Source organism: Arvicanthis niloticus, chromosome 14, assembly GCF_011762505.2.
Source record: "Arvicanthis niloticus isolate mArvNil1 chromosome 14, mArvNil1.pat.X, whole genome shotgun sequence".
Classification (NCBI taxonomy): Eukaryota; Metazoa; Chordata; class Mammalia; order Rodentia; family Muridae; genus Arvicanthis; species Arvicanthis niloticus.
Window position 1 is genome coordinate 11,947,515 of NC_047671.1, and position 26,320 is coordinate 11,973,834.

The 26,320-nt window shown below is 44.1% G+C and overlaps 1 protein-coding gene across 6 annotated transcripts; it reads left to right on the forward strand.

Annotated features, from left to right (window-relative positions):
- The first annotated feature begins 70 nt into the window (after positions 1–70).
- Haus1 (HAUS augmin like complex subunit 1) lies at positions 71–17,975 on the forward strand. 6 transcript variants are annotated; one of them, XM_034518474.2, is made up of 10 exons: positions 71–203; positions 1,916–1,979; positions 6,504–6,678; positions 9,663–9,798; positions 10,840–10,974; positions 11,777–11,900; positions 12,252–12,317; positions 15,273–15,344; positions 16,744–16,791; positions 17,788–17,975. In XM_034518474.2, exons 3-10 carry the CDS (start codon positions 6,558–6,560, stop codon positions 17,836–17,838), a joined length of 753 nt encoding a protein of 250 aa, XP_034374365.1. In that variant the 5' UTR covers positions 71–203; positions 1,916–1,979; positions 6,504–6,557; the 3' UTR covers positions 17,839–17,975. The 6 variants fall into 6 exon arrangements, with proteins under 6 accessions (XP_034374365.1, XP_034374362.1, XP_034374361.1 ...); XM_034518471.2 differs by having other exon boundaries at positions 108–270; XM_034518470.2 differs by having other exon boundaries at positions 184–321.
- The last annotated feature ends 8,345 nt before the right edge of the window (positions 17,976–26,320 follow it).

Sequence of the window (26,320 nt, forward strand, 5' to 3'; positions counted from 1 at the left end):
CCGGAAGTACCGCCCCTCTCCCGCTCCTCCGGACGCAAATCTTTTTTTTGGGGGGGGGGAGGGGGGATTTTTTTAAAATAATTTTTTTTTTTAAAGTTCAAACTCAAAATGAACGAATCAATTATTTCCAGCCTCTTTCCTGGCACTCATCATTTTAATTTTTGGTCTCTTTGAATCGACCTTGTGGTTGCCCGGGAGACCACGTGAGTAGCGGAACCAGAGGAGACCGGTCCTTGAACGTCAACTGGGGCGGACTGCGGGGACTAAGAGGTTAATAGTGCCGGTGGCGTTACTCTGCATTGCTGAGGCAGTCCTGGTCCGGTAACTCTTGCACAGTGCACCCACCCAGAGGGTTTTAGTTCTTAGGATCTGGGAACTATCTGAAATGACTGAAACTGTTTATTATAACTAGTATGTGTGGTGTGTATGTGCATGCTTGTGGAACCCAGAGAGTAGTCCTCTCCTTCCACCGTCTGTGGAGTCTGAGAAATAGACTCAGGTCAAGCTTGGAATGCCAGCACTTTACCCATTGGCCTTCTTGCTGGCCCCCTATTTGGGTTTTTAATAAATATCCAAATCTTTTTAAATTAAAAGGTTTTATTGTATTATGTGTTTGGGTGTTTGGTTTGCATGTATGCCTGCACCAGGTTTGCCTGGTGACCTCAGAAAGGCTGAAGATCCTTTGGAACTGGAGTTACAGATGGTTGTTAGCTACCATGTGGGTGCTGGGAACCAAACCTGGGTCCTCTAGTAGAGAAGCTAGTGCTCATAACCTTTGATCCATCTTTGAGCCCAAATACCTAAATTGTATAAGGGATTTGATAGCACAAATGAAAGAATTGAAGTTCTTTAAGGTTCAATATACAAGAATCTCTTCAGGGAAGCTGGGCCTGATGACTACTCAGGCCTGTAATCCCAGCTACCCTGATGGGGAAGCTAAATGATGAAAATTAACAAATTCAAGGCCAGCCTGGTAAGAACAAGATCTTGGGGCTCAGTGGTTAAGAGCACTGACTGCTCTTCCAAAGGTCCTGAGTTCAATTCCCAGCAACCACATGATGGCTCACAACCATCTGTAATGGGATCTGATGCCCTCTTCTGGGGTGTCTGAAGACAGCTACAGTATACTCATGAATAAAATAAATAGGTGGTGGCGCACGCCTTTAATCCCAGCACTTGGGAGGCAGAGGCAGGCAGATTTCTGAGTTCGAGGCCAGCCTGGTCTACAGCCAGAGCTATATACAGAGAAACCCTGTCTCCAAAAACCAAAAAAAAAAAAAATAAAAAAAAAAATAAAAAAAAAAAATAAATAAAAAGAATAAAATAAATAAATCTTAAAAAAAAAAAAAAGAAAAAAGAAAAAGAACAAGATCCTGTCAATCAGCTAACCAGTCAGTAAAGGGGAAACAAATCTCAGTCATAGAGTATTGGCTTAGGGGGCAGACTGGTCTTTGGTTCAGTTTCCAGTTGGGGAGGGAATGGGAAGAATCCTGTGTAAATTAAATAGGTTCAAAAATTCTAACCATCACAAGGAGTTGGATTAGAGTGGTTGACAACCTTGCAGAGAGTGATCCAAAACCTAAAAGCACTGCTCTAGATTCAGATAAAGCTCAAGCCATCTTCTGCCAACAGCTACTTTTGTGAGCCTGAGGATTCTGTTAGGCTTTTTCTTTTCTTTTGTAGTAAAACAGATAATTCATTCTCATTCTCTCTCTCTCTCTCTCTCTCTCTCTCTCTCTCTCTCTCTCTCTCTCTTTCTCTGAAATACACACACACACACACACACTCACCAAATGAAATACGATAAGAAAATCACCATTGGTGTTAATGATTTTTTTCTGCTTATTTGTTTTGGTTTTTGTTGTTATTGTTGCTGCTTATGGGTTTGTTTTTTGTTTGTTTGTTTGTTTTTTAGATAAGGCTTGCCTGGAACACATGACTATCCTCCGACTCCATCCTTCTGAATGCTGGGATTATAGGTATGATCTCTGGCTAAGAAGACATTCTCCCCTTACCCCACTCCCTCTTGCTCCAGCCCCACTTGCTCTGGCCCAGCTCACCCAGGCCCAAAGGTTTATTTAATTATATGTAAGTACACTGTAGCTGTCTTCAGACACCCCATAAGAGGGCATCAGATCTTATTACAGATGATTGTGAGCCACATGTGGTTGCTGGGATTTGAACTCAGGACCTCCGGAAGAGCAGTCAGTGCTTTTTTGTTGTTGTTGTTTTGGTTTTTTCAAGACAGGGTTTCTCTGTGTAGCCCTGGCTGTCCTGGAACTCATTCTGTAGACCAGGCTTGCCTCAAACTCAGAAATCCACCTGCCTCTGCCTCCCAAGTGCTGGGATGAAAGGTGTGCGCCACCACTGCCTGGCACAGTCAGTGCTCCTAACCACTGAGCCATCTCACCAACCCAAGAAGACATTCTTAAAGTTCTTATTGTAAGCACCCCTTCTGATGTCCAGTTTCCTCTAAATAAACAATGAGTGATATGACAGACATAGCAATTGACTCCTGAACAGCCAGCTGTTGGTCTCTTTCAGGCTGCCCTGGCTGCTTTAAATGAAAGGACTATCAGGCAAAAAAATTGCCATCCAGACTACTCTTGTGCCAGCACTATCAGTCTTCAGGAAAAGAAAAACCACAGAACAGCCACCTTTGTTGGTGGACACTTGTAATCCCCACGCTTGGGACCTGAAAGTAAAGAGATCAGAGGTAGAAGGTTATCCTTGACTACATGGTGAATTTTCATTCTGAAGAAACTCCTCCACAGTGCAGCTGATCAGAGTAGCCAGGACAGAAAGAAAAGGGTAGCACCTAGAGAAAGATCTCTACACAAAAACCACACTCACAGGAAGCAAGGACAGGCAGGTTCCTGTGGGTCACTAACTGGCCAGCTCCAGGTCCTGGTGAGAAACCTGTCTCAAGGAACTTGGTAGACATTGCCTGAGGAATGTGGTAGTTTGAATAGATTTGGCCCTCATAGACTCTTGTGTTTTAATGCTTGGCCCACAAGGAGTGGCAGTATTAGGAGGTGTGGGCTTGTTGGAGGAAATGTGTCACAGTGGGGGGAGGGCTTTAAGGTCTCCTGTGCCTAAGGTCCACCCAGTGTGTAATCAGAGTCTCCTCCTGCGTAGCTTCAGATCAAGAAGTAGAATTCTCCTCCAGCACCATGCCTGCCTGGATGCTGCCATGCTTCCCGCCATGATGATAATGGTCTAAACCTCTGAAACTTTAAGCCCCAAGTAAATGTTTTCCTTCATAAGAGTTGCCTTGGTCATGTGTCTCTTCACAGCTATAAAACCCTAAGACATTGACTTCTGACCTCTACTTGTTCATGGGCATCCATTTGCCCATGAACATGAACCTGTACATACTCACTTGGGTGCACACACAGAGGATAAGGAAATAGCTCAGTGGTAGAATGCTTGCCTACCATCTACAAGGCCCTAGGCTCCTTCTCCAGCACTGAAAAGAAAACACATAAGGATATGACAAGATTCAGTACTGGGATGCTAGAGATGCTTAGGCTGTTGATTTATTGGTTGTCTTGTTTTGTTTCATGGTGGTGCTGGGGACTGAACCCAGGGCCTCTGGATCCTTGACAAGTACTCACTGTCCCCTATCTCTCCAACCCCTCTTTACTTCTTTTGGAAAAAGGATCATGCTTAAGTTGCTCGGGCTAGCCTTGACAGGTCTAGCCTAGGCAGATTATGGAGTTTTTTATTTTGAGACAGTCTTTAGCTGTGTAGCCCAGGTTCGCTTCAACCCCGCAACCCTCCTTTCTTAACCTGTGCTGGATTCCAGGCTTGTGCACTACGCCCAGTGACTTCATCATTTTAAATACACATGCATACAATTTAGGAAATGATATCTTGTCACAACCACAATTTTATATAAAGTCACATATACTAGGAAGTTGAATGGAAGACCGCTGTTTGGGCTATCTACTCCGATAGTCCCATAGTCTACTATAGGTGCTTCCATGAGGCCGTGAGGGAGTGAGACTCCCAAGTGGAGCCAGACACTGTGGTCAAGTCCCAGCTCCTACTACCTCATCTGAGCCAAGTCATTTAGTCTGTGTGAGTTAGTGCAAAAACAGGTAAAACAGTTCACCAATTTTAGAGGATTTGTAACAATAAAACAAACATATAAAAACATAGCAAATGCCGGGCGGTGGTGGCGCACGCCTTTAATCCCAGCACTTGGGAGGCAGAGGCAGGCGGATTTCTGAGTTCGAGGCCAGCCTGGTCTACAGAGTGAGTTCCAGGACAGCCAGGGCTACAGAGAGAAACCCTGTCTCAAAAAACCAAAAAAAAAAAAAAAAAGAAAAGAAAAGAAAGAAAGACAGAGTCTGCCTAGAGTCACTAGAAGAAATGTGCAATGTTGATACCTTGGATTTAGTCCTAATAAACTCATTTAAAAAAAAAAAACATAGCAAATTAGGCATCGGTGTATAAATGTAAAGAATTTCTCATACTGTTAAATGCAGAGTGCCAGAGGGAGGGCGGAACTTTAGAAATGGCAAGAACTGAGTAGAAGACGGAGCAGCAGAGACAGCTCATCCGAGAGATGCTGTTTGTTTTATTTATTTATTTTTTTGAGACAAGATCTCATTATGTAGCCTGTTAACCACTTAAAACAGTCTCCAGATGCTGAGCATGGTAGTATCAAGCCTGTAATCACAGCACGACAGGACGTAACGGGAGGAAGAGATGAAATCCCAGGAGTTCAAAGTCATTCTCTGATACATAGCAACTGAAGCCAGCTTAGGCTACGTGAGAAACCCCAGTGCAAATATAAGTAACTAAGGAGGGCTGGGGAGATGGCTCAGCAGGTAAAGGTGCTTCCTTTCAAGGGTTTGTCTCAAGTCTGACAGCAGGGATCCACGTGGTGGTGGAAGGAGAGAATCTACTCCTGAAAGTTGTGCTTTGACACACACCCCTCCCCCCCAACACAGACACAAAATTCAAAATGTAATAACTTAAATAAATCTTAAGGGCATTTAAATCCTTGACAGCAGAAACTAATGTTAAGATTGCTGTAGTGCCTAAGCCAGGGTAGAATAGAAAGTTAATTTTGCTTGTTTTTGAGATAGAGTCTTATGTCCTGGTTGGCCTTGAAATTATAGTTGAAGAGGGCTTTAAATCGCTGGTCATCGGACTCTACCTCCCAAATGCTGGAATTACAAATGTGTGCTACCAAATACAGTATGTCTGGGATATCCTACCCAGGACTTCCTGAATGTCAGGCAAGCAGTCTACCAATTCCTAGCTATGAACCCCAAGCCCTGAGAGTTTTTGAGTGTGTTTGTTTCGGGCACTCTTAATGCTATACCTCAGGATGACACAGAACTCACAGTGTCACTATATAATGGAGGCTGGCTTTGAGCTCTTGGCAGTCCTCCTCTCTCAGCTTTCCTAGCGCTGGTATTACAGGCATGTGCCCCATGTCCAGAAAAGAAATTATTAGATTTATGCAATCGGTGTGGAAGCAACACTACCTGCTGACTAAAAACTGAAAGCTGCAGGTATTTTTTTTAAACGACTTGATTCAAGCGAGAATTATAAGAAATAAAAAAATAAACATCTTGTTTCTAGCAGCGCTTCTCATTTTTGATGAATGCCTGGGATGCGGCAAAGCCAGGCCTGCAGAGCAGGAGCCTTTTGTCAGCCCTATCCGCGGATTTAATTGGCCTGAAATCAGTAAAAAACCACAATTCCCAGAATCCCTGGTCCCGAGGGGCGTGCCTAACGGCGAGGGGGCGGAGCCTTGACCCTGGGGCGTTCCCCGCGAGGTTTTGAGAGTGAGAAGGCGGGAGCGGCGGCTATGGCGGCGTTGGAGGAGAAAGCCTTGCAGGTGACATCCAGAGCTGGGTCGGGAACCCGCATAGCCCTCCGGGAGCCACGCATCGGCTGGGCACCCGCCGCTGCTGTTTTTTTGTTCCAATCCCACGGTGCGATCGAGGCCCTTTGCGGGCCCAGAGTCCCCTAAGAAGGCCGTAGCCTTCCTTCCCCAGGTCTCCCAGCTGCTCTGTGGAGCCCTCACCCACCTTTGCAGCCCAACCTCGACCATTCGCTGCTGCTTCCGTAATGGAATGTGAACACTTGAGCTGCCGCCCAACTCCGGGAGTCTCCTAGCACGGGGCGCGGGGTTTAGGATGTGTTAGGGACCACTAGCTTTTCAAACCGTGCACGGAATTATCCAATATATCACGCTTTCACATTCGTTTGTTAAGATCTGCCAAGTGAGGCAGGGTTTTGTTGTTGGTTTTTTTAATTTTTATTTTTGTAGTTGTTGGTTGGTTTTTGCTAGGGCTGCATTTGCAGCTTTGGGAAGGAATGCTGTTCTTTAATAACGTCGATTTTTCATTTGCCGATTTCTCTCTCACTTGTTGACAAGTCAGGATGTGAAGTAGGACCCCAGAATAGTTTGCTGTAGAGCACTCCTTTGTAAGATTCCGTTATGCCATTATAACAAGGCTTACCTTTTTAATGGTTAGGTCGCTGAGTGGTTGAAAAAGATATTTGGAGACCATCCCATTCCACAATATGAGATGAACTCACGGACGACAGAAATTTTATATCACCTTTCAGAACGCAACAGGGTCCGGGACAGGGACATCAGCCTCGTAATAGAGGACTTAAAACAGAAAGCAAGTGAATATGAATCAGAAGGTGAGTTACTACCTCTCTGAGCTTCCGAAGGGGTAGTAGAGGATTTTCTACAGGTTTAGTATAGACTAATTATTATCGGTTTTTAGCCAAATTGGCTTCTGTTCTGTTCAAAATTAGGAATTTCACTATAGTTTGTCTTCTTAAAACAGTGACTTCTAAAAGATAATTACATTTGTATGGGTGGAGTTTGGGAGAGGAATGCCTTTAACCCCAGTGCTTTAGAGCCAGAGACCGGAGGATATCTGTGAGTTCAAGGTCAGCCTGGGCTGAATAGTGAGATCCTGTCTCAGAAGGAACAAAACAAAAGCTTCTTAGCTTAACACAAAAGATTCTTGTAGTTTATTTCCCTTACATAACTTGCAGGACACCAGAGGTGGCAGCCGTGAAGTGTGAGACTGGACAAACCACCATGGGTCATGTATTGTGGAATGGCTTTACACTGTTCTGCTAGGCCAAGCATGGGGGTGCACGTTTGCAATCCCAGCATTCAGAAGGCAGAGGCAGGAGACTGCAGTGTCAGCTTGGGTCACAAAGCAAAACTGTCTCAAAAAGGTTTTCCCCCTCTTTTGTTGGTCCTGTGTGGCATGAAGAAGTAAAGTGGGAGCAGCATCGGCTCATCTGGAACTTCCTCCTTTGCAAGCCCCTCCCACTCTAGGCCTTTTCTCACTTTCCCGTAATAAGTTTGTGCTCATTCTGTTTAAACAAAAAACACAATGTTTGAGGATGACTGCACACCAAACAGGAAGTGACATGTATGCTTAACCAAGTGGGGACATTTGGTATATATAAAAATTTAAAGTTAGCTGTACTTTATGTGTGTGAGGGATTTGCCAGCATGCACATATCTCCCCTGTGGATTTCTGGTGTTTGTAGAGGTCAGAAGAGGATGTTGGATTCCCTGGAACTGGAGCTAACTGTGATTGTAAGTCACCATGTGAGTGCTGGACACTGCACCTGGGTCCTCTGCAAGAGCAAGTGCTCTAGCTGGGCACAGTGACACACACCCTTAATCCCAGCTCCAAGGAAACTGAGACAGGTGCATCTCTGTGAGGTCAAGTCTAGCCTGGTCTAGAGAGTTCCAGGACAACCAGGGCTTCCTAGAGAGACCTTGTTTCAAAATCAAAAAACAATAACATCAAAACCCTGAGCATCTCTCCAGACCCTATATGACGTTTTGAATGTACTGTAATTACATTTAATTCTAACACATATATACTTTTCCAATAATTTTTTTAAAATTAGCACTAACTGTGCTTGGTGTGCCTTGTTTTGTTTGTGTAGCCCTGGCTGTGCTGGGACTAGCTCTGTAGACCAGGCTAGCCTCTAACTCACAGTCTGCCTGCCTCTGCCTCACAAATGCTGGAATTAAAGGTGTCTGACACCGCTGCCTGGCCTGGGGTGCCATCTTAACAGTTTAGAATACTCCTTCAATGAGGAGCAGGGCAATTCCATCACAGCAAGAACTTCCTCCTTTTACATGGATTCATGTATGTGTGTATATGGGAATTTTATAAGAATATTTCCAGAAATTGGTTTTTTTTAATTATTTTATTCATTTTTAGATTTTGTTTCGTGTGTGTGGGTGTTTTGCCTGCATGTAAGTCTGTGCCATGTGCTTGCATTTCCCTCAGAAGCCAAAAGAGGGTATCATATCCCATATCCCATGACACTGGAGTTATAGATCATTGTGAGCTTCTGAGAAGACGTTAGGAATCAAATCCAGGTCCTCTGGAAGAGCAGCCAGTGCTTTTAATCACGGAGCCATTAAATATATAAATAAATATATATACAGAAATACACAGAATATATATATATATATATATATATATATATATATATATATATATATTCTGTGTACCCAAGTGCATGAATATGCACCACATGCATGCAGAATCCTCCAGAGACCAGAAGAGGGCGCTGATGCCCTAGAACCTTTGTGAATTGTGGTAGGAACCGAGCCTGGGTCCTCCACAAGAACAGTAAATCCTTATCTGCTGAGCCTTCTCTCTAGCTCCTATGTAATATCTTCTGTTATTCCTGACAATGTCATTCATATAAACAACGTATTTTAATCATATCTGTCCCCAGTTACCACTTCTCACCCACACACACCTCCTAGATCTCTCCCATGGTTAAATTTTGATTATATTTTATTTTTGTGTGCGTGTGCACATGTGCTCACTCATATACCACACATTTTAAAATTAGGTTTATTTTATGGATATGGTAGCATGCATCCTCATAACCAGCACTCAGGAGACAGGAGAAGGCAGATCTCTGTGAGTTCAAGGCCATCCTGGTCTACATAGTGAATTCCAGACTAACCAGGCTTCACAGTAAGACCATTTGTTTTTCTTGTTTTGCTTTTATTTGTTTTTGTTTTTATCTTGGTTTTGTTTTTATCTACTTACTGCTTTTGATGGGTGAGTGTGTGAGCATGTGGAAGTCAGAGGGCGACATCTAGGTGTCTGCTCTGTGTTCCGTCGTGTGAGTCCTGGGACTGAACAAGCTGCTTCCCAGCACCCCATTAGATACTTCCCAACTGCCTCTTCACTCTAGCTCTAGGGGATCCTATGCAGTCAAAGTGCACATGCCCGTACACAAACCTCCATAAACATAATTACAAATTAATTATTTTATTTGTTTTTTTTTTCCCCCCAAGATATGGTTTTTCTGTATAGCCTTCCTTAGCTGTCTTGAAATTCTCTGTAGACCTGGTTAGCCTTAAAGTCAGAGGTCCGCCTGACTCTGCCTCTGGAGTTCTGGGATTAAAGGCTTGCACCACCATGCCTGGCTCATAATAAATCTTCAAACAGGGGGTAAGGGGGTTAAGTAAGGGGATAAAATCTGAAATGTAAATATAATATCCAGTAAAAATAAATTTTAAAAAAAATCTCAAACAAAACAAAAACTATAATAAAAGTTTTGAAAAACCAAAAAGGACAAAACATCTGAGACACCATGAAATTCCTTTATCTTTTCAGCCAAACGTCTTGAAGACTTTCTCATGGAGAGTGTGAATTTTTCCCCTGCCAATCTATCTAACATTGGTTCTCGGTTTCTAAATGCATTGGTGGACAGTGCAATCGCCCTGGAAATAAAAGATACGTCACTAGCAAGGTATTATTGTGATGGCTTTGGTCTGCATTCCCATGGGAGACTATTTTGTATGATCTGGTTGAACATGGTAAAGTTTGGTCATAGACAACACTGAATAAGTTAAGGACCCTCGTTGTTTGAGATAGACATCTTACCTATATAATTATGCAGTTCTTCCACCAGTCTTCAGAAGAAACTGAAGCTCAGGGAGGGAAGGTTAAATAACTTCTCCAGAGTTGGGGTCCCTAAGCAAATCTGACTCCAAAGTCCATATGACTACTGTTGGTGCTCACTTCTTACTGCAACTTGCCATGATCCGAAAGTATACATGTGTGTGTTGTGCATCACTGCCAGGTAAAGTCCGGGATTTATGTAACGCCTGAATAGTAGTGTGGTAAGAACGTGTAGACTGCATAGCAGCAGGGTAGACCAAATCAGTTGTGCAGATACCAAGTGTGTACACACACACACACACACACACACACACACACACACACACACACACTAGGGAAGCAGAGATGACTAGGGAGGAAGACATAGCCTTCAAAGACAGTTTGAACTTAGTCAAATGAGAGAGACAGACAATGGAGAGAATATTACCATGGTAACAGCTGCTCTGTAAGACTAAAGATGCTATACCTGGCAAACACAGAAGGTGAGGATTCAGGATAGGTAAACCTTACCTGAGAGTTTGGGAATTTTTCTTGTTTGTTTGTTTGATTTTTAGGGTTTTTGTTTGTTCATTTTATTTTGTTAAAATAGGGTCTCACCATGTATCCCTGGTTTGCCTGGAAGTCACTACTCTGTAAAGCAGGACTCCCAGATATCTGCCTGCCTCTGCCTCCTAGTCCTAGGAATAAAGGTGTTCCTTGCCATGTCCAGCCTTACCTAAGGTCTGAAGGGAAAAGGGGAGTTGTGTCGGCTGAAGGGCATTTCAGGCCATGGGCACAGCAGGTGACGATTGTATAAATAGACAGAATGGCAGGATTATGTGAACTCTAGAGAAGATCATTTTTAAGGAGGACTTGTCCATGCAGCACTGTGACCGAGCTCCTCTCTCAGTTTTATCCCTGCAGTGAATGACTTGACTTCTGACCTTTTTCGTACCAAATCCAAAAGTGAAGAAATAAAGCTTGAACTGGGAAAACTTGAAAAGAATCTGACGGCAACGTTGGTGTTAGAAAAGTGTCTGCGAGAGTGAGTTGAAGTGTTGGCATTTTTGAACTATAAAGAGCTTAGCCGGACATTGTCAAGTGGGGCGCGGTGGCACCGGCCCATAATCCCAGCTACTGGAAGACTGGGGCAACATCCCAGGGCCAGGGCTGCCTGAGCAACACAGGAGATGCTTGGCTGCTAGCTCTCCCGTTTGCTTTAGACAGTTTATCACCCTCTTCTGGTTCTTGCAATATTAAAAATACAGAGATTGATAATTTTCAAAAATCTTAACCCACGAACTACCACGTGAAATCTATATTTTGGTATGCCTTTTTAGTACAGCTTTAATGTCCCTCTTTGATGCTGCGGGCCTTTAGGGTCTTCTTGTCCCAGAGGTTAGAGCCAGTGGTTAGCATTTATGTAAATGTAGAATAACTTGGTGACATACAGTATATTCAAAAACTGATGAAGATGTGTGTGTGTCAGACACTGTATCATGTCACGTATAGTAGAGATGTCTTTATGATCTTGTTTCAATCAGGCTGTAGGATATAATAAATCACTTTTTTGGATTGTAGTTTTAGCTTGTTCAAGAATAATTGTTATAGGTTAAATATAATGTTTTATGTTCATTGAGAAAAGTTTCACATGGCAATATGGGGGAAATGCCCTAGAGAATGCACTGTGGTCTGGATGTAAAGCTCGTGGTGTGACAATAGCTGACAAATAGGCTGTCTGTACTGCCTAAGCCAGACTTAACTCCCAAAAGAGCGAGCTGATTCCCTTGTGTTGTAAATAATCATTTACTGAGAAGAAGTACATGCTCTAATTTTACTTTTGGAAGAGATCTCAAGAAAGCAGAGCTGCATCTGTCTGCAGAAAGGGCCAAAGTTGACAGTCGCCTTCAGAACATGGACTTCCTAAAAACAAAGGCAGCGGAGTTCAGGTTTGGAATCAGAACTGCCGAGGTGTGTATGAAGCACTGTATGGAGCTGGCCTTTTAGACCTTGGTCTTCACAGTAGGAAGCGTTCTCAGTCCTTTCTGTAGACAAGGGAACTGCAGGGAAGATCTGCAACTTGCCCAAGCTTGTTTAACTAGTGAGGAGAAGCTCCAGGTCCAAAGTCGGGCACTGAGACCCTTCCACCAGCAGCATCTTCACCTCACAGCAGGCTGTAGAGAGGATTCATAGACTAGCTCAGATGCATGTGTGCTTTTCATTTGTGATCTGTAGCTCTTCTTGATTACATGTTGAAAAAAGTTTCATGATGGTTACCTTCAAAATGATCTTTCAACTGAACTCTCTTTCCTCGCATTGTAGGAGCAACTTTCAGCCAGAGGCATGGATGCGTCTCTGTCTCATCGGTCCCTAGTGGCACTTTCAGAGGTAAGCTTCCTGTCTTCTGCTGCTGTAACAGAATACCATAGACTGGATAATTTATGAGCAGTCAAAATAGAAGTTTATGTGGCTCATGATTCTGAAGACTAAAAAGTCTAAGATCCAAGGGCCACCTCTGCTGAGGGCCCTCTGATAGAGGTAGACAGGGGCAATGCAGGCCCCAGGGTCAGGGAGATGGCTCGGTTGTCAGTGCTTACCTGGATTTGGATCTATGACACCGGTATATAAGCTGGGTATGGCTGCACATGCCTGCAACCCAGCACTGGAGAATCAGAGGGCAAGAGTCAGGTATTCCTGTATTATCAGTCCCTCCCTCTCTACAGATCAGGGAACTACAGAGAAGATCTATAACTTGCCCAAGTTTACATTAAGCAGCTTCGGGCTTGGTACTCATCTTCTCCCCACATGGGAGCATAGGAAGGATTCACAGGTAACATGATGAGCTTGGTCACTCCCAGGCCAGGTAGTCCAGCCTCTCAGTGAGCTCCAGATTTAGTGAAAGACACTGTCTCAAAAAACTAGGTGTCGGGTAACTGAGGAGGCCCAGCATCAACCTCCAGCCTTTATACAGTGCACACAACTTGGAGGAGTGACCTTTCTCTTTCTACCATGTTGGTCCAGGGAATCCAACTTAGATGCTCAACAGTTAAGAGCAGTGGCTGCTCTTGCAGGGAACTAGGGTTCAATTCCCAACCCCCACATGGCAGCTCACAACTGTCAAAAACTCCAGTTGCAGGGGACCTAACACTTTCTTCTGCTTCTGTGGATACCAGGTATACATACGGCTTACAGTCACATATGCAGGCCTAACACTCAGACATATAAATTTTAAAAACAAAACAGGCTAGAGAAATGGCTCAGTGGTTAAGACACTTATACTCTTGTAGAGGACCCAGGATTTCTTCCCAGCACCCACATGGTGGTTCACAACCGTCTGTTAACTCCAGGTCTGGGGATTCAGTACCCTATTCTGCCCTCCACGGGTACACAAAAAAAGGTAAAAGACAAATAAGCAAACAAAACAAAACAAAAAAAACCCTATACCATAAAATAAAACACAATTTAAAAAACCCTGGCTCACCAGGCTTGGCCTCTATAGTCCGACAGTAAGTGAGTAGGACTGTGACATTCTTAGTTTAAACATCTTGGAAAAGAATTGCTTCTATTAGAAATGAGGTCATCGCCGGGCGGTGGTGGCGCACGCCTTTAATCCCAGCACTTGGGAGGCAGAGGCAGGTGGATTTCTGAGTTCGAGGCCAGCCTGGTCTACAGAGTGAGTTCCAGGACAGCCAGGACTACACAGAGAAACCGTCTCGAAAAACCAAACCAAAACAAAACAAAACAAAAGAAATGAGGTCATCTGTTTCAAGTTCTTTAATTTTTTTTTTCATTTTTTTTCATTGGTTATTTTATTTACATTTCAAATGTTATCTTTCTTCCCAGTTCCCTTCCACAAGCTCCCTATCCCTCTTCCCCCTGCCTCTATGAGGGTGCTCCCTCACATGCCCACCTATTCCTGCCTCAGCAGTGCAGCTGGAGCCATGGGTACCCCCTGTGTACTCTGGTTGGTGGATTAGTCCCTGGGAGCTCTGGGAGGTCTGGTTGGTTGATATTATTGTTCTTCCCATGAGGTTGCAGTCCCCTTTAGCTCCTTCAGTCCTTACCCTAACTTCCTTATTGGGGTTCTCAAGCTCAGTCCAATGTTTGGCTGCGTACATCCGCATCTGTATTGGTCAGGCTCTAGCAGAGCCTCTCCAGGGACAGCTATACTAGGCTCCTGTCAGCAAGCACTTCTTGGCATCAGCAATAGTATCTGGGTTTGGTGTCTGCAGATGGGATGGATCCCTAGGTGGGGCAGTCTCTGTATGGCCTTTCCTTCGATTTTCTGCTCCACTCTTTGTCCCTGCATTTCCTTTTGTCAGAAGGAATTCTGGATTAATATTTTTGAGGTAGGTGGGTGGCCTCATCCCTCAACTGGGGACTGTGCTTATCCACTGAATATGGTTTCTACAGGTGCTTTCTCCCCTTTGCTGGGTATTTCGGCTAAAGTCCTCCCTGTTGGGTACTGGAAACCTCCTGGGTTTCCCCTGGCATCTGGGACTTTCTAGGGGCTACTTTCAGTTCCCTTCCCCCACTGCTATACACCTACTTTCAAATTCCTGACCCTCTGTATTTCTCCTCCATTTCCTCTCATATCTGAACTTCTCACCCCCCTTTCCCTCCCCATCTCTCTCCCTCTACTTCCCAGAGATTATTCTCTTCCCCCTTCTGAGTATGACTAGTATTCACACTTTGGTGTGATTTTCTTTCTTCTTGGGTTTCATATGGTCTGTGAGTTGTATCGTGGATATTCCGAGCTTCTTTTTTTTTTTTTTTTTGGTTTTTCGAGACAGGGTTTCTCTGTGTAGCCCTGGCTGTCCTGGAACTCTGTAGACCAGGCTGGCCTCGAACTCAGAAATCTGCCTGCCTCTGCCTCCTGAGTGCTGGGATTAAAGGAGTGCACCACCACCGCCCGGCTCCGAGCTTCTTTTTGGCTAATATACACTTAAGATTTATTTATTTATGTCTATGAGGGCTCTATCTGCATGTACGCCTGCATGCCAGAAGAGGACATCAGAACTCATTACAGATGGTTGTGAGCCACCATGTGGTTGCCAAGAATTGAACTCAGGACCTCTGGAAGAGCAGCCAATTCTCTTAACACTGGGCCATCTCTCCAGCCCAGTTTTTTGGTTCTTAATCTAAAACACCTGTGGGTTGACAAATGTCGCTCAGTGACGGATTGCTTGCCAACCTTCAGGAAGCCATAGGTGTCATCATTAGCACCACAAATAAATAACTGCCTAAATAGTAACAGTTTATTGCATTTTATTTCAATAATGAGCACTGGTTAGTTGTTTTGTGGATATTTCTGTTACTGTATAACTCTCTTTGCATTTCTAGAAACTCTCGGAATTAAAACAGCAGACTATACCTCTGAAGAAGAAGTTGGAGTCCTATTTAGATTTAATGCCGGTAATTGTTGCTCTTGGTTTTCTTGGAGTCATGTTTTCTAACTTTCCTCCAAAAACACTAATCTATCAAAATAGTGGGTTTGTGTTCAAGGATCTGAAATCTGTAGCAGAATCAAGAGTGGTGACTCACACTTGTTGTTTGAGCACTTGGGAGGCTGAGGCAGAAGGATGGCTGCTTTCTAGGGCAGCTTGGGCTACAGAATGAAATTTTGTGTCAGAACACCAAAAGAATAAATAAAGAAAAAAAAGACAGCGGCAGGTTTGGCATGACAGCCTACATCTATAATCAGAGCTCTTAGGAGGTGGAGGCTCTTAAACTCAAGATCAGTTTGGGCTACATAGTGAGACCCTGTCTTGTTATGTTTATGTGTTTGTTTTGGGTGTGGATACCATAGTACACGTGGAGGCCAGAAGTTGTAAGCAAGTACCATTGCTTAGGAAACCATCTATCCTACCAAGATCCTGTTAAACACCTCCTCCCCCAAATAGAAATAAGTTTCAGTATTGTGTGCATGCTGGATACACCCTAATTTTCCCTGTCTTTTAAAGGGATTGTACTGTGAAGCGGCTTTCCTCTGTGAGTGAACTGCTTTCTGTATTTGCTTATGATACCCACAGAAACAGCTTAAGGGTGGTGGGAGAGGCAGGCAGAATGATCAGTTCAGCAGACCTGAAAGCAGAGAACAGTCCAGAAACTAGGGACCATACTTGTGCTGGATAGTTCTATATAAGTTTGACACAAGCTAGCGTTACCTGAGAGGAGAGGCCCTCAATTGAGAAAATGCTTGCTTCATAACATTTGACTGTAAGCCAGGCTGTGATGGTGCATACCTTTAATCCCAGAACTTGGAAGGAAGAGACAAAAGGATCTCTGAGTTCGAGGCCAGCCTGATCTGCAGAACAAGTTTCAAGACAGACAGGGCTACACAAAGAAATCTTATCTTGAAAAAAACAAAAACAAAAAACAAAAAAGATCTAGCTGTAAGGCAATTTCTTAATTAGTGATTGATGGGGAAGGGACTAGGCCATGTGGTTGGTGCCAACCCTGGGCTGGTGGGTTTGGGTTCTATAAGAAAGCAAGCTGAGCAAGAAAGCCATGGGGAGTCTCTGTCTCCTGGTTCCTTCCCTGTGTGAGTTCCTGGCCTGACTTCTTTAGATGATTAACAGCATGTGGAAGTGTAAGCCAAATAAACCCTCCTCCCCAACTTGATTGTGGTCATAGTGTTTCATCACAGCAAAAGAAACCCAGACTAAAACAAAGCTGTAACTTGAAAGCCTCAGCTGTAGTGGCCTCTTCCTCCTGACGGTTCCAGGGCCTCCCTCAACAGCGCCAGCAGCATCCGAACAAGAGCCGGTGTGAGACTTCTCATAAACTTTCCTTGTTTGTTTTTCTTTATAAGAATCCATCTCTTGCTCAAGTGAAAATTGAAGAGGCAAAGAGAGAATTAGTAAGTACTTCTCATTTTTCTTACTTCACTTTTCCCTTTTAGATTAGTAGTTATTCAGTTGAGATCATGAGATTTCTAACCTGTGTTGAGTGATGAAGTCCAGCTGCTTGGAAGTATACACTGTCTCAAACAAACAAAAAACAGGACAAAACAATAAATAAGAACAAACAGACCAGGCAGTGGTGGCGCAAGCCTTTCATTCCAGCACTTGGGAGGCAGAGGCAGGCAGATTTCTGAGTTTGAGGCCAGCCTAGTGTACAGAGTGAGTTCCAGAACAGCCAGAGCTACACAGAGAAACCCTGTCTCAGGGGAAAAAAAAAAAAAAAAAAAAAAGAAATAAAAAAACTCTCTGTAGGCCAAAGCAGGATTAATCAAGTTTGAGGCTAGCTAAAGCTGCATATCAAGATTCTTTCAAAGCTACACATCAACAAAACTATACACATGAACATAATGTGCACACATACATACATACATACACACACAAGGACTGGCAGTGTAGCTCAGTGGTAGAGAGGGCTTGCCTAGCATACATAAGTTCTTCAGACACACATGCACACATACATGTGCATACAGGAAACACATACACACACAGGGATGGCAGTATAGTTCCATAGTCGAAGGCTTGGCTAGCATAAATAAGTTCCTCGGTTTGGCTCTTAGAACCACAGAAGATAAATAAATAAAATGTTTGCTTTAACACTTTCTTTTTCTTGCTTTTGGTTTTTGTTTGTTTGTTTGTTTGTTTTGAGGTAGAGTTTCTCTGTATAGCCCTGGCTGTCCTGCTGTGTAGCCCTGGCTGTCTTGGAACTCACTCTGTAGACCAGGCTGGCCTCGAACTCAGAAATCCCCTGCCTCTGCCTCCCAAGTGCTGGGATTAAAGGCATGCGCCACCACAGCCCGGCTACACTTTCTTTTTCTACTTCTCTTACTTTAAGTATCAGTAGATGTAGAACGTCTCTTCCATGCCTTTATTTATGGCTTGTTTTCTTCCTCTAGGATGCCATCGAGGCTGAACTTACAAAGAAAGTAGACATGATGGAACTGTGAGGACAGCCAAGTAGACGTGCTCCTCCTGAGAAGGACATGACTGTTTTTAAAGATGATGATATCTTTATTGGTAAAATAACAGGGTTTGGTTCTTCATTTAAAGTTTGTGGCCTGAATACAGTTTTCATACAAAAGGCGTTCTGTGTTACATGTTGCTTATTGTACATCTTGCATGTTACCTGCCATTTACTGTACACCTTGAAATGAAGAGTCTTTCCAAAAGTGGGTGGGGGCTGGGGAAATGGCTCTGTGTTTTAGAGCGCTTTTTTGCTCTTGCTGAGGACCTGGGTTCTATTCTCAGTGCCCATATGATGGCTTGAAAACATCCATAACTCTAGTTCCAGGGAATCTGACACCCTCGCCTAGCATCTTCGAGCACCAGGCACATATGTGTTACACAGACATATGTACAGACAAAATACTCATACACATTTAAAAAAAATTTTTTTTTAACTTAAAACAGGCTCTCATGACAGTTCTGCAGACTCACAAACTACTAGGTCAGTAGTTCCAGTAGGTCTGTGGTTCCAGTTTCTCTACCTGCTTCCTTCTCTAGGGCTTACTGGCCTGTCGCCAAATGTTAATATATCTAGTTTATGAAAAACGTAGATTTTAAGCCAGAGGCAGAAAGAGGAATAATAAAGCAAGTGTATGATGCTAAATTTATATTTCATGCCTTACATATTAGGATAACCCCCCAAAACCTCAAAGACCAATACAAACAACTTAAAAGTAAAGATACTGACCTGAGAGTAACTCAGTGATAGAATCTCCTTGTTCCATCTCTAGCCCAGCACGGTACATGTATCTGTGTTGGGTTTTGTCAGATTGACACAAGCTGGAGGCATTCCTAGATCAGTTTGGCCTGTAGGCAGTTCTGTAAGGCATTCTCAGAATGAATGATTGATGTGAGAAGGCTCTCGCCACCGTGGGTCAGGCCACCCCTGGCCACATGGCGCTAGGTTGTATAAAAATTCGATCTGAGCAACCTAGTACGCCACATTTCTCCATGTTCTCTGCTTCAGCTTCTGCCTCCAAGTTCCTGCTTAGTTCCTGCCCTGCTGTCCTCAGTGATGGACTGAAAGCTTTATTAAATGCATGAGCTAGGCCTCCATCTAGCACCAGTTGAGCACGTACCTGCTTTGGGGTGTTAAGCACATTTGTCACGCCTGCATGAGACGGTGCCTGACAGACAGCGCCTGATTGAGTGCCTGGGAGAAGACTGCCAAGCGCCTGCCCTGCCACTCTTAACTCATGCAGGTCTCTCTACCCCAACTGTAAACAGAAAGGAAATCTAAACTGTAGTGTACTCTCCCCAATGAGATCTCAACACCATCCCAAATCTGAACAAACTTCCAAGCAAGATAAATAACAGAGAAATGACACATAAAAAGAAAAGACCACTAGGACTGACCATTCAGAGTATATAGTTTAACTGATTTTTGATTTTCAAAAGTTACAATGGGGACAAAAAGTCACAGGAACGACGGTCCCTGAGTGCCAACTGAAAGGCTGAGTGTAGAGGTGCATGTCTGTGATCACCGCCACACAAGGGGCAGGATAGAGAGCTGAGGACCAACCCAGGCTGTGTCCAAGACCCAATCTCAAACAAAAGGAAACGCTTCACCCCAAATTACCAATGAGGAATATTAGAAATGCAAGTAAGGGGAGGTGGTTGTCAGTGATCCAACATGCCCCTTGTCTCTAGAATGCTGCCTGGGCATCTGCCTCCAGACTGTGTCTTCTCTTTCTAGGAGCCCAATGCTAAGAGATTACCAGGAAATGCTTGAGGGTTAGCAGTGCTAATATTAAATGAGGTAATTCAGGCCCAGTGAGATAACCCTTCATCCTCTCTCTCATATCTTAGACTTTTAGATTTTCATGGCTAAGATAGAGTGTCTGTGGAGGTCAAGAATCTAAGAAGGGCGCAGGACTTTAGAGAGGGAGGGCTAGTAGGATACCCATGAAAACAGAGGGTGTAGGCTTAGGTTTTTTTCAAAACCTACTTTATTTAGGGTTAATAAACCCTTCAACCTCACCTCTAACCCACTGGCCAGAGGTAAGGGGGAAAAAGTTTATAGGAAAAGGAGATCGTGGATCTGTTTAGAAGTAATTCCTTGGGGCGATTCCACTCTTCACTGTCAGGATAGCAGCAGTTCAGTTCAATAGCAAACACCAAACACAGTCAGTAGTGGCAGTTCGACCCAACAGAAACAGCAGGGCTCAGTGGAATTAATCAGCAGAAGGAAGCAGCCAGAATTAGCCGGAACTCCACGGGAAGTTCTTCTGTGCATTTCTCTGTACAAACGTAAGACCAGTGAAGTGAAGCAGTGAAAGGTTGCGTCCTCTCACTGTCGTGGGGTTCCATTTATATTCTTTCTAAACATCACCCACCCTCTCAAGTATCTGTTTTCAGCATCATGTATCACGTGCCCTCTCACAGGACAGCTTCCAGAAGAACACCACATGACACGACTGAGTCATTAAACCAGGAATTTCCACTTTAGAGGGGGACTATTGGGGATTACAGTTTGGAAGTGGATGTACAGTTATCCAAAACTAGAGATGTATGAAGAAGCACTGTGGAGATTCGTACTCTCGTAAGCTAGCTTAAAGTACATGTTTTTATTTGTAATAATAATAACAAATTTTGAGACAGAACCTGTCACTTATTATACAAACCAGGCTGGTTTAGAACTCACAGAGCTCCACCTGCCTCTGCCCTTTGAGTGCTGGGATTAAAGGTATGCATAACCATTACATACACACAGCTGAATGGGTGGACAATATTTTCCCCAGTAGACCTGAGTTATCAAATCAAATTCTCAGTGTCAAGGAGGCCCCAGAGGCTCTCAAAACAATATAGTATGTTGCTGTTGCTCCTGGTTGGCCACCATATCTAGAGGGTAAGAACTTATTGCTGAAGGAACAGACACCGTGTCTGAAAGATACAGAGAGATCAAGGTGGAACGGTGTGCTGGAGCTCAAGAGGATGCCCCTGCCAGACTGGCCCGTAAGCATGCCTGTGTGCATCGGACGACCCAGGTCACTGGGCAGTGCCATCCATGGATTGGTGGTCCTGATCAAGCCATGGGGAGTAAGTCAGTAGGCAGCTGCATCCGTGGCCCCTGCATCAGCTCCTGCATCCAGGTTCTCGTCCTGCCTGAGTCCCTGCTTGGTGTAGTGTTCTTTTCTATTGCTGCAACAAAACATGTCCAAGGCAACTTAGAGACTTGCAATGGCAGAGCAAAAGTATGGTGCAGGAATAGCTGAGAGCTCACGTCTTCACACACAAGTGGGAGGCAGAGAGACTACTGGGAATGGCATGAGTCTCTTGAAACCTCCAAGCCTTCCTCCAGTGACACACCTCCTCCAAAGCCACCTATCTGCAAGCCACTTGGCATATGAGCCTACAGGAGCCATTCTCATCCAAACCACTGTATTCCACTTCTGGGTCCCCAGAGGCTAGTCACATCACAATGCAAAATGCATTTAGTCCAACTTGTAAAGTGCCCTCATAGTCTCTTACAGTCTTAACTATGTAAAAATCCCAATCTCTTCTGAATCCCAAGTCCATCTCTTAATTGCAACCCCTAGATAATCAAGAGGCAAACTACTTGCTTCCAACATACAATGGCCCGGAATATACATTACTATTCCAAAGGGAGGAATTGGAGCACAGTGAGGAGAGCAAAGGCTCTGTGGACCAAAGCAAGACCACAGCACGGTAGTTAACTCCAAGTCCTGTCTGATGTCAAAGGGCTTAGGTGGCTGCACCCTTCCTGCTTGCTGCCTACAAGACAAGTCTCTATCTCAGGCTGGTTCCACTCCCTGTATGCAGCTCTCCTTAGCAGATATCCCATGGCTCTGGTAGATCTAACATCTTGGGGTCTCCAATGCCATACAGGCTTCACCCTTAAGGCTTCAGCAATATAACATTCCTTAGGCTTATTGCTTTCACAGATTGTAGGATTATGTGGGCGGAGTCTTCCCCAGAGGGTGCCTCTCTCTCTCTATACCAATGCAGATCAGACCTCACCAGGATTCCTTATTTCTTTTGAGCACAATCCTTGGCTCCAACAGGAAATTTCCAGGTGCTCTTCTTCTCAAACTTTACCTTTTGTATTTCTGTCTGCCCCACTTGCTCTTTTTTTACTGTAGACCTATGTAAACACGGTGACTAATAGCCGCGCAATAGAGCCAATATTAGACTGTCCTGAAATCTTCACCAAAGAAATCAGTCTATTGCTTTTCAATTTTGCCTCAGGTAAATGCTTAGGGCAAAAGAAACAGTCTTTGCCAAAGTATCACAAGAATGGTCCTTAGCCAGGTTGCCAATACTGTTCCCCTCCACAGCCTGCAAATCTCTCGGCATATTGTCTTCCATACTCCTACCAGAATGGCCCATTTATCTCTGATTATAGCATTCAGCTACTTTCGAGGTACAACATCCCAAAAGTCTCCCACCCTCCTTTAAAAAAGCCAGCATGGCGTGGGTAGGCCTATCAGAGCAATACCCTATTACTTCTACCAACATCTGTATTCACTTCTTTTCCATTCCTATGAAGAGACATAATAACCAAAGCAGATTATAAAAGAAAGTGTTGAATTACTGTTCCAGAGGGTTAGACACTGATGATGGAGTAAAAGCAGGGCAGCAAAACAGCTGAGAGCTTACATCTTGATCTGTAAGTAAGAGAGAGAGGGAGAAGGGGAGAGGGGAGAGGGGGAGGGGGAGGGGGAGGGGGAGAGGGGGAGGGGGAGGGAGAGGGAAAGGAGAGAGGGAGAGAGGGAGAGGGGGAGGGGGAGGGAGAGAGGGAGAAGGGGAGGGGGAGAGGGGGAGGGGGAGAGGGGGAGGGGGAGGGGGAGAGGGGGAGGGGGAGGGAGAGGGAAAGGAGAGAGGGAGAGAGGGAGAGAGAGAGAGAGAGAGAGAGAGAGAGAGAGAGAGAGAGAGAGAGGCATTAACTGGGAACAGGAGGAGTCTTGAAACCTCAAAGCCCACCCCCAGTGACACACCGTACTGGCTGGTTTTGTGTGTCAACTTGACACAAGCTGGAGTTATCACAGAGAAAGGAGCCTCCCTTGAGGGAATGCCTTCATGAGATCTGGCTGTAAGGCATTTTCTCAATTAGTGGTCAAGGAAGGAGGGCCCATTGTGGGATGGTCCTAGGTTCTATAAGAAAGCAAGCTGAGCAAGCCAGGGGAAGCAAGCCAGTAAGCAGCACCCCTCCATGGCCTCTGCATCAGCTCCTGCCTCCAAGTTCCTGCCCTGTGTGAGTTCCTGTCCTGACTTCCTTTGGTGATGAACAGCAATGTGGAAGTGTAAGCTGAATAAACCCTTTCCTCCCCAACTTGCTTCTTGGTCATGATGTTTTGTGCAGGAATACAAACCCTGACTAAGACACACACCTCCTCCAAAGAGGCTACACTTCCTAATCCTTTTCAAAACAGTTCCACCAACTAGGAACCAAGTATCTTAATATATTCATTCTCATTCAAACCACCACAGCTGGTGAGATGGCTCAGTGGGTAAAGGAAGGCACTTGCTGCCAAGTTGGACAGTCTGAATTCAGTTCTGGAAACCCACAGAGTGGAAGGAGAGAAGCAACTCTTACAAGTTGTCCCCCGACCCCCATATGCACACATTGTAGCCTGTGTACATGCGCACACAAATAAGCAAATGTTATTTGTAAACAAGCAATCAATTAAGACAAAGGATATGAACTGTTCTCTGTTGTGAACTCAGTTGTATGTGCAGGGGAGGTGGTATTGAAGGGCAACCTCTGTTTTTTGCTTCCGTGTCTGACCCTATGCTACATGTCTGACTGCTTTCCTCCTGATACTTCCGTATCCATCCCCTATGACCAGAAACATTTGTATGTAGCTAAGCACAGCAAGATAATCCAATTTATGAAATGTGATATTAATGAAATATTATTGTTTTATGATCCATGCTCAAATTTCTCCAGTTATCTCGGTAACGCACTGTATATACAATTGCCCCATTCGGGAGCATATATTATGTCTAGTCCTGTTTGTCTTTGTTGTTTTCGGCTTTTTTGAGACAGGGTCTCATGCACACCTGGCTGGCCTCAAACTCAGTCTGTAGCCAGCGAAGATGTTAAACTGTTGATTCTTTGGCTCCACTTGGAAGCTGGATGAGGGGTGCGGTATGAATGGGAAACGTTGCTGGGAGGATGTGTCTGGTACTATTTTAAGAGCAGGATGATCGCATTGGATGTCCTTGGTTGCCAGGGGAACTTTTTTCTTGTGGATTATCACAGAAGCACATGAGAGGCCTTACCCTAGGCTGGCTTCAGCCCCGTGCCTGGACTGCTGAGGCTGTGGGATGGATGGACCACCACCGCAGAGAGACCGATCTGCTGGCTTTCTTTAGCAGCATGATGCACGGCCCCTCCCATCTCAGAGTGCTTTCGCTCACGTTGTGCAGGCGTGTATTTTTAGGCTCACCTCTCAGCACCCGGCTCCCACATGCTCAGTTTTCTTTAAACACTTCAGCAGCAGTTGTGGGCTGACAGCCTGCGTCCACAGTGTGGGCAGGGGAGCCGCCCTCTCTCCTGCTGCAGGATCCAGGTTTTTAGCTAATTCAACACAGAGCACGGAAGCCCATCCTTATACTGCCTGCAGTGTGACCTTAAAGACTGCAGGGAACTGTCAGGTGTCAGACAGCAGAGCTGCAAGGCCTTCTTTACTGCTCAGTGGCTTCTTTACCGGCTCAGTGGTTTCTGAGCACCCGCTAAGCATATCTTACATGGTGGGGTTCTAAAGATAAGTAAGAATTTTCCCTCAATGTCAGGCAGTTTATAAATTCAAACGTCATCAGACCGCCCAGTCTAAACATTAGTTTTGTAAAGCTAGGTAAAGCATACCTCTGACATGGTGCAAATGTCTTGTATATCAGCAGACTTCACTTATTTGTATTACATTTTTTGTTATATACACAGAAAAGCCAATTTTGGTTCCTAGCACTCACGTGACAACTCACAACTGTGTGTAACTCCAGTTCCGGGCATCTTACTTTTACTTTTGGCCTCCTTGGGGATTACAGGCTTGTTGTACATTGACCAACATGCAGGCAAAACACACACATAAAAACAGTTTTTTGACAAAACACTGTACACATAAATTTATTTTTTAAGTATATAAAAATTGATAAGTATATAAAAGTGCACATGCTTGTAATCCCAGCACTGGGGAGGTGGAAGCCGGGGAATCAGGAGTTCTAAGTCATCTTTGATTACATAGATATTAAATCCAGGATCAGCCTGGGCTACAGGAGACCCCATTCAATAAAAACAAAGCAAAACAAAACAACACACACACATATAACTGAAATGTATTTAGAATTATTGTTTACATAGCAAGAGCTGGTAACATTATATATTATCCCTTCCTCAAAGGTTATTGCATTTGAAATGACAGTCTATATTTCTCATAAACTCCATACCTCCCATATACTTTAAAGTCAGTCAGTCTATCTATCTATCTATCTATCTATCTATCTCTATTTATCTATTTTTGAGGCAGGGTTCCACTGTGTAGCCCAGGTTGCACAGAGATCCACTTGCCTCTCTCTCCCAGGTACTGAGATTAGGCATACACCACCATGCCTGGCTTTTAAATCTCTTCTACATTATTTATTTATAATATCCAATACAATACAAATAATGGCTACACTGTATTATTTACAGAATGAGACTGGGAAAGGCTGTACCCATGGGAACAGATGCAATGCTTAACCAGATGTTTCCAGCAGTGAGTAGAATCTGCACATGCAGAGCCCACAGATGTGAACAATGAATAAATTATATATATATATATATATATATATATATATATATATATATATATATATATAATTTAGCATGCATATGTATACATTTAGGAATAAAATTGTTGGTACGTTAGCATAGACATTTCTATCAAATTTTCCAAAATAACTGTAGTAATTTCTACTCTTTTTAGCCCTACATCCTCATAAATCCTGGCACTGTTATTTAAAATTTTTTTAGAACACTCAGGTGTGGTGGTACTTGCATTCAGAAGACCTCAGCAAGAGAATCATCTTGAATTCAAGGTCAGCTTGGCTTAGAGTGAATATCTCAAAATTGCCATCCAGCCCGGCAGTGGTGGTGCACGCCTTTAATCCCAGAACTTGGGAGGCAGAGGCAGGTGGATTTCTGAGTTCGAGGCCAGCCTGGTCTACAGAGTGAGTTCCAGGACAGCCAGGGCTACACAGAGAAACCCTGTCTCGAAAAAACCAAAAAAAAAAAAAAAAAAAAAAAAAATTGACATCCATACCACAAAGAAGAACAACACAGCTGGGGAGCCGAGGTGCAGGGCTTTTAGCCCTAGTGCTTGGGAGGCAGAGTCAGGTGGATCTCTGTGAGTTCAAGTCCAGCCTAGTCTATATGACAAAGATACCCAGAAAACCTTGTCTCAAAAAAAAAAAAAGCCCCAA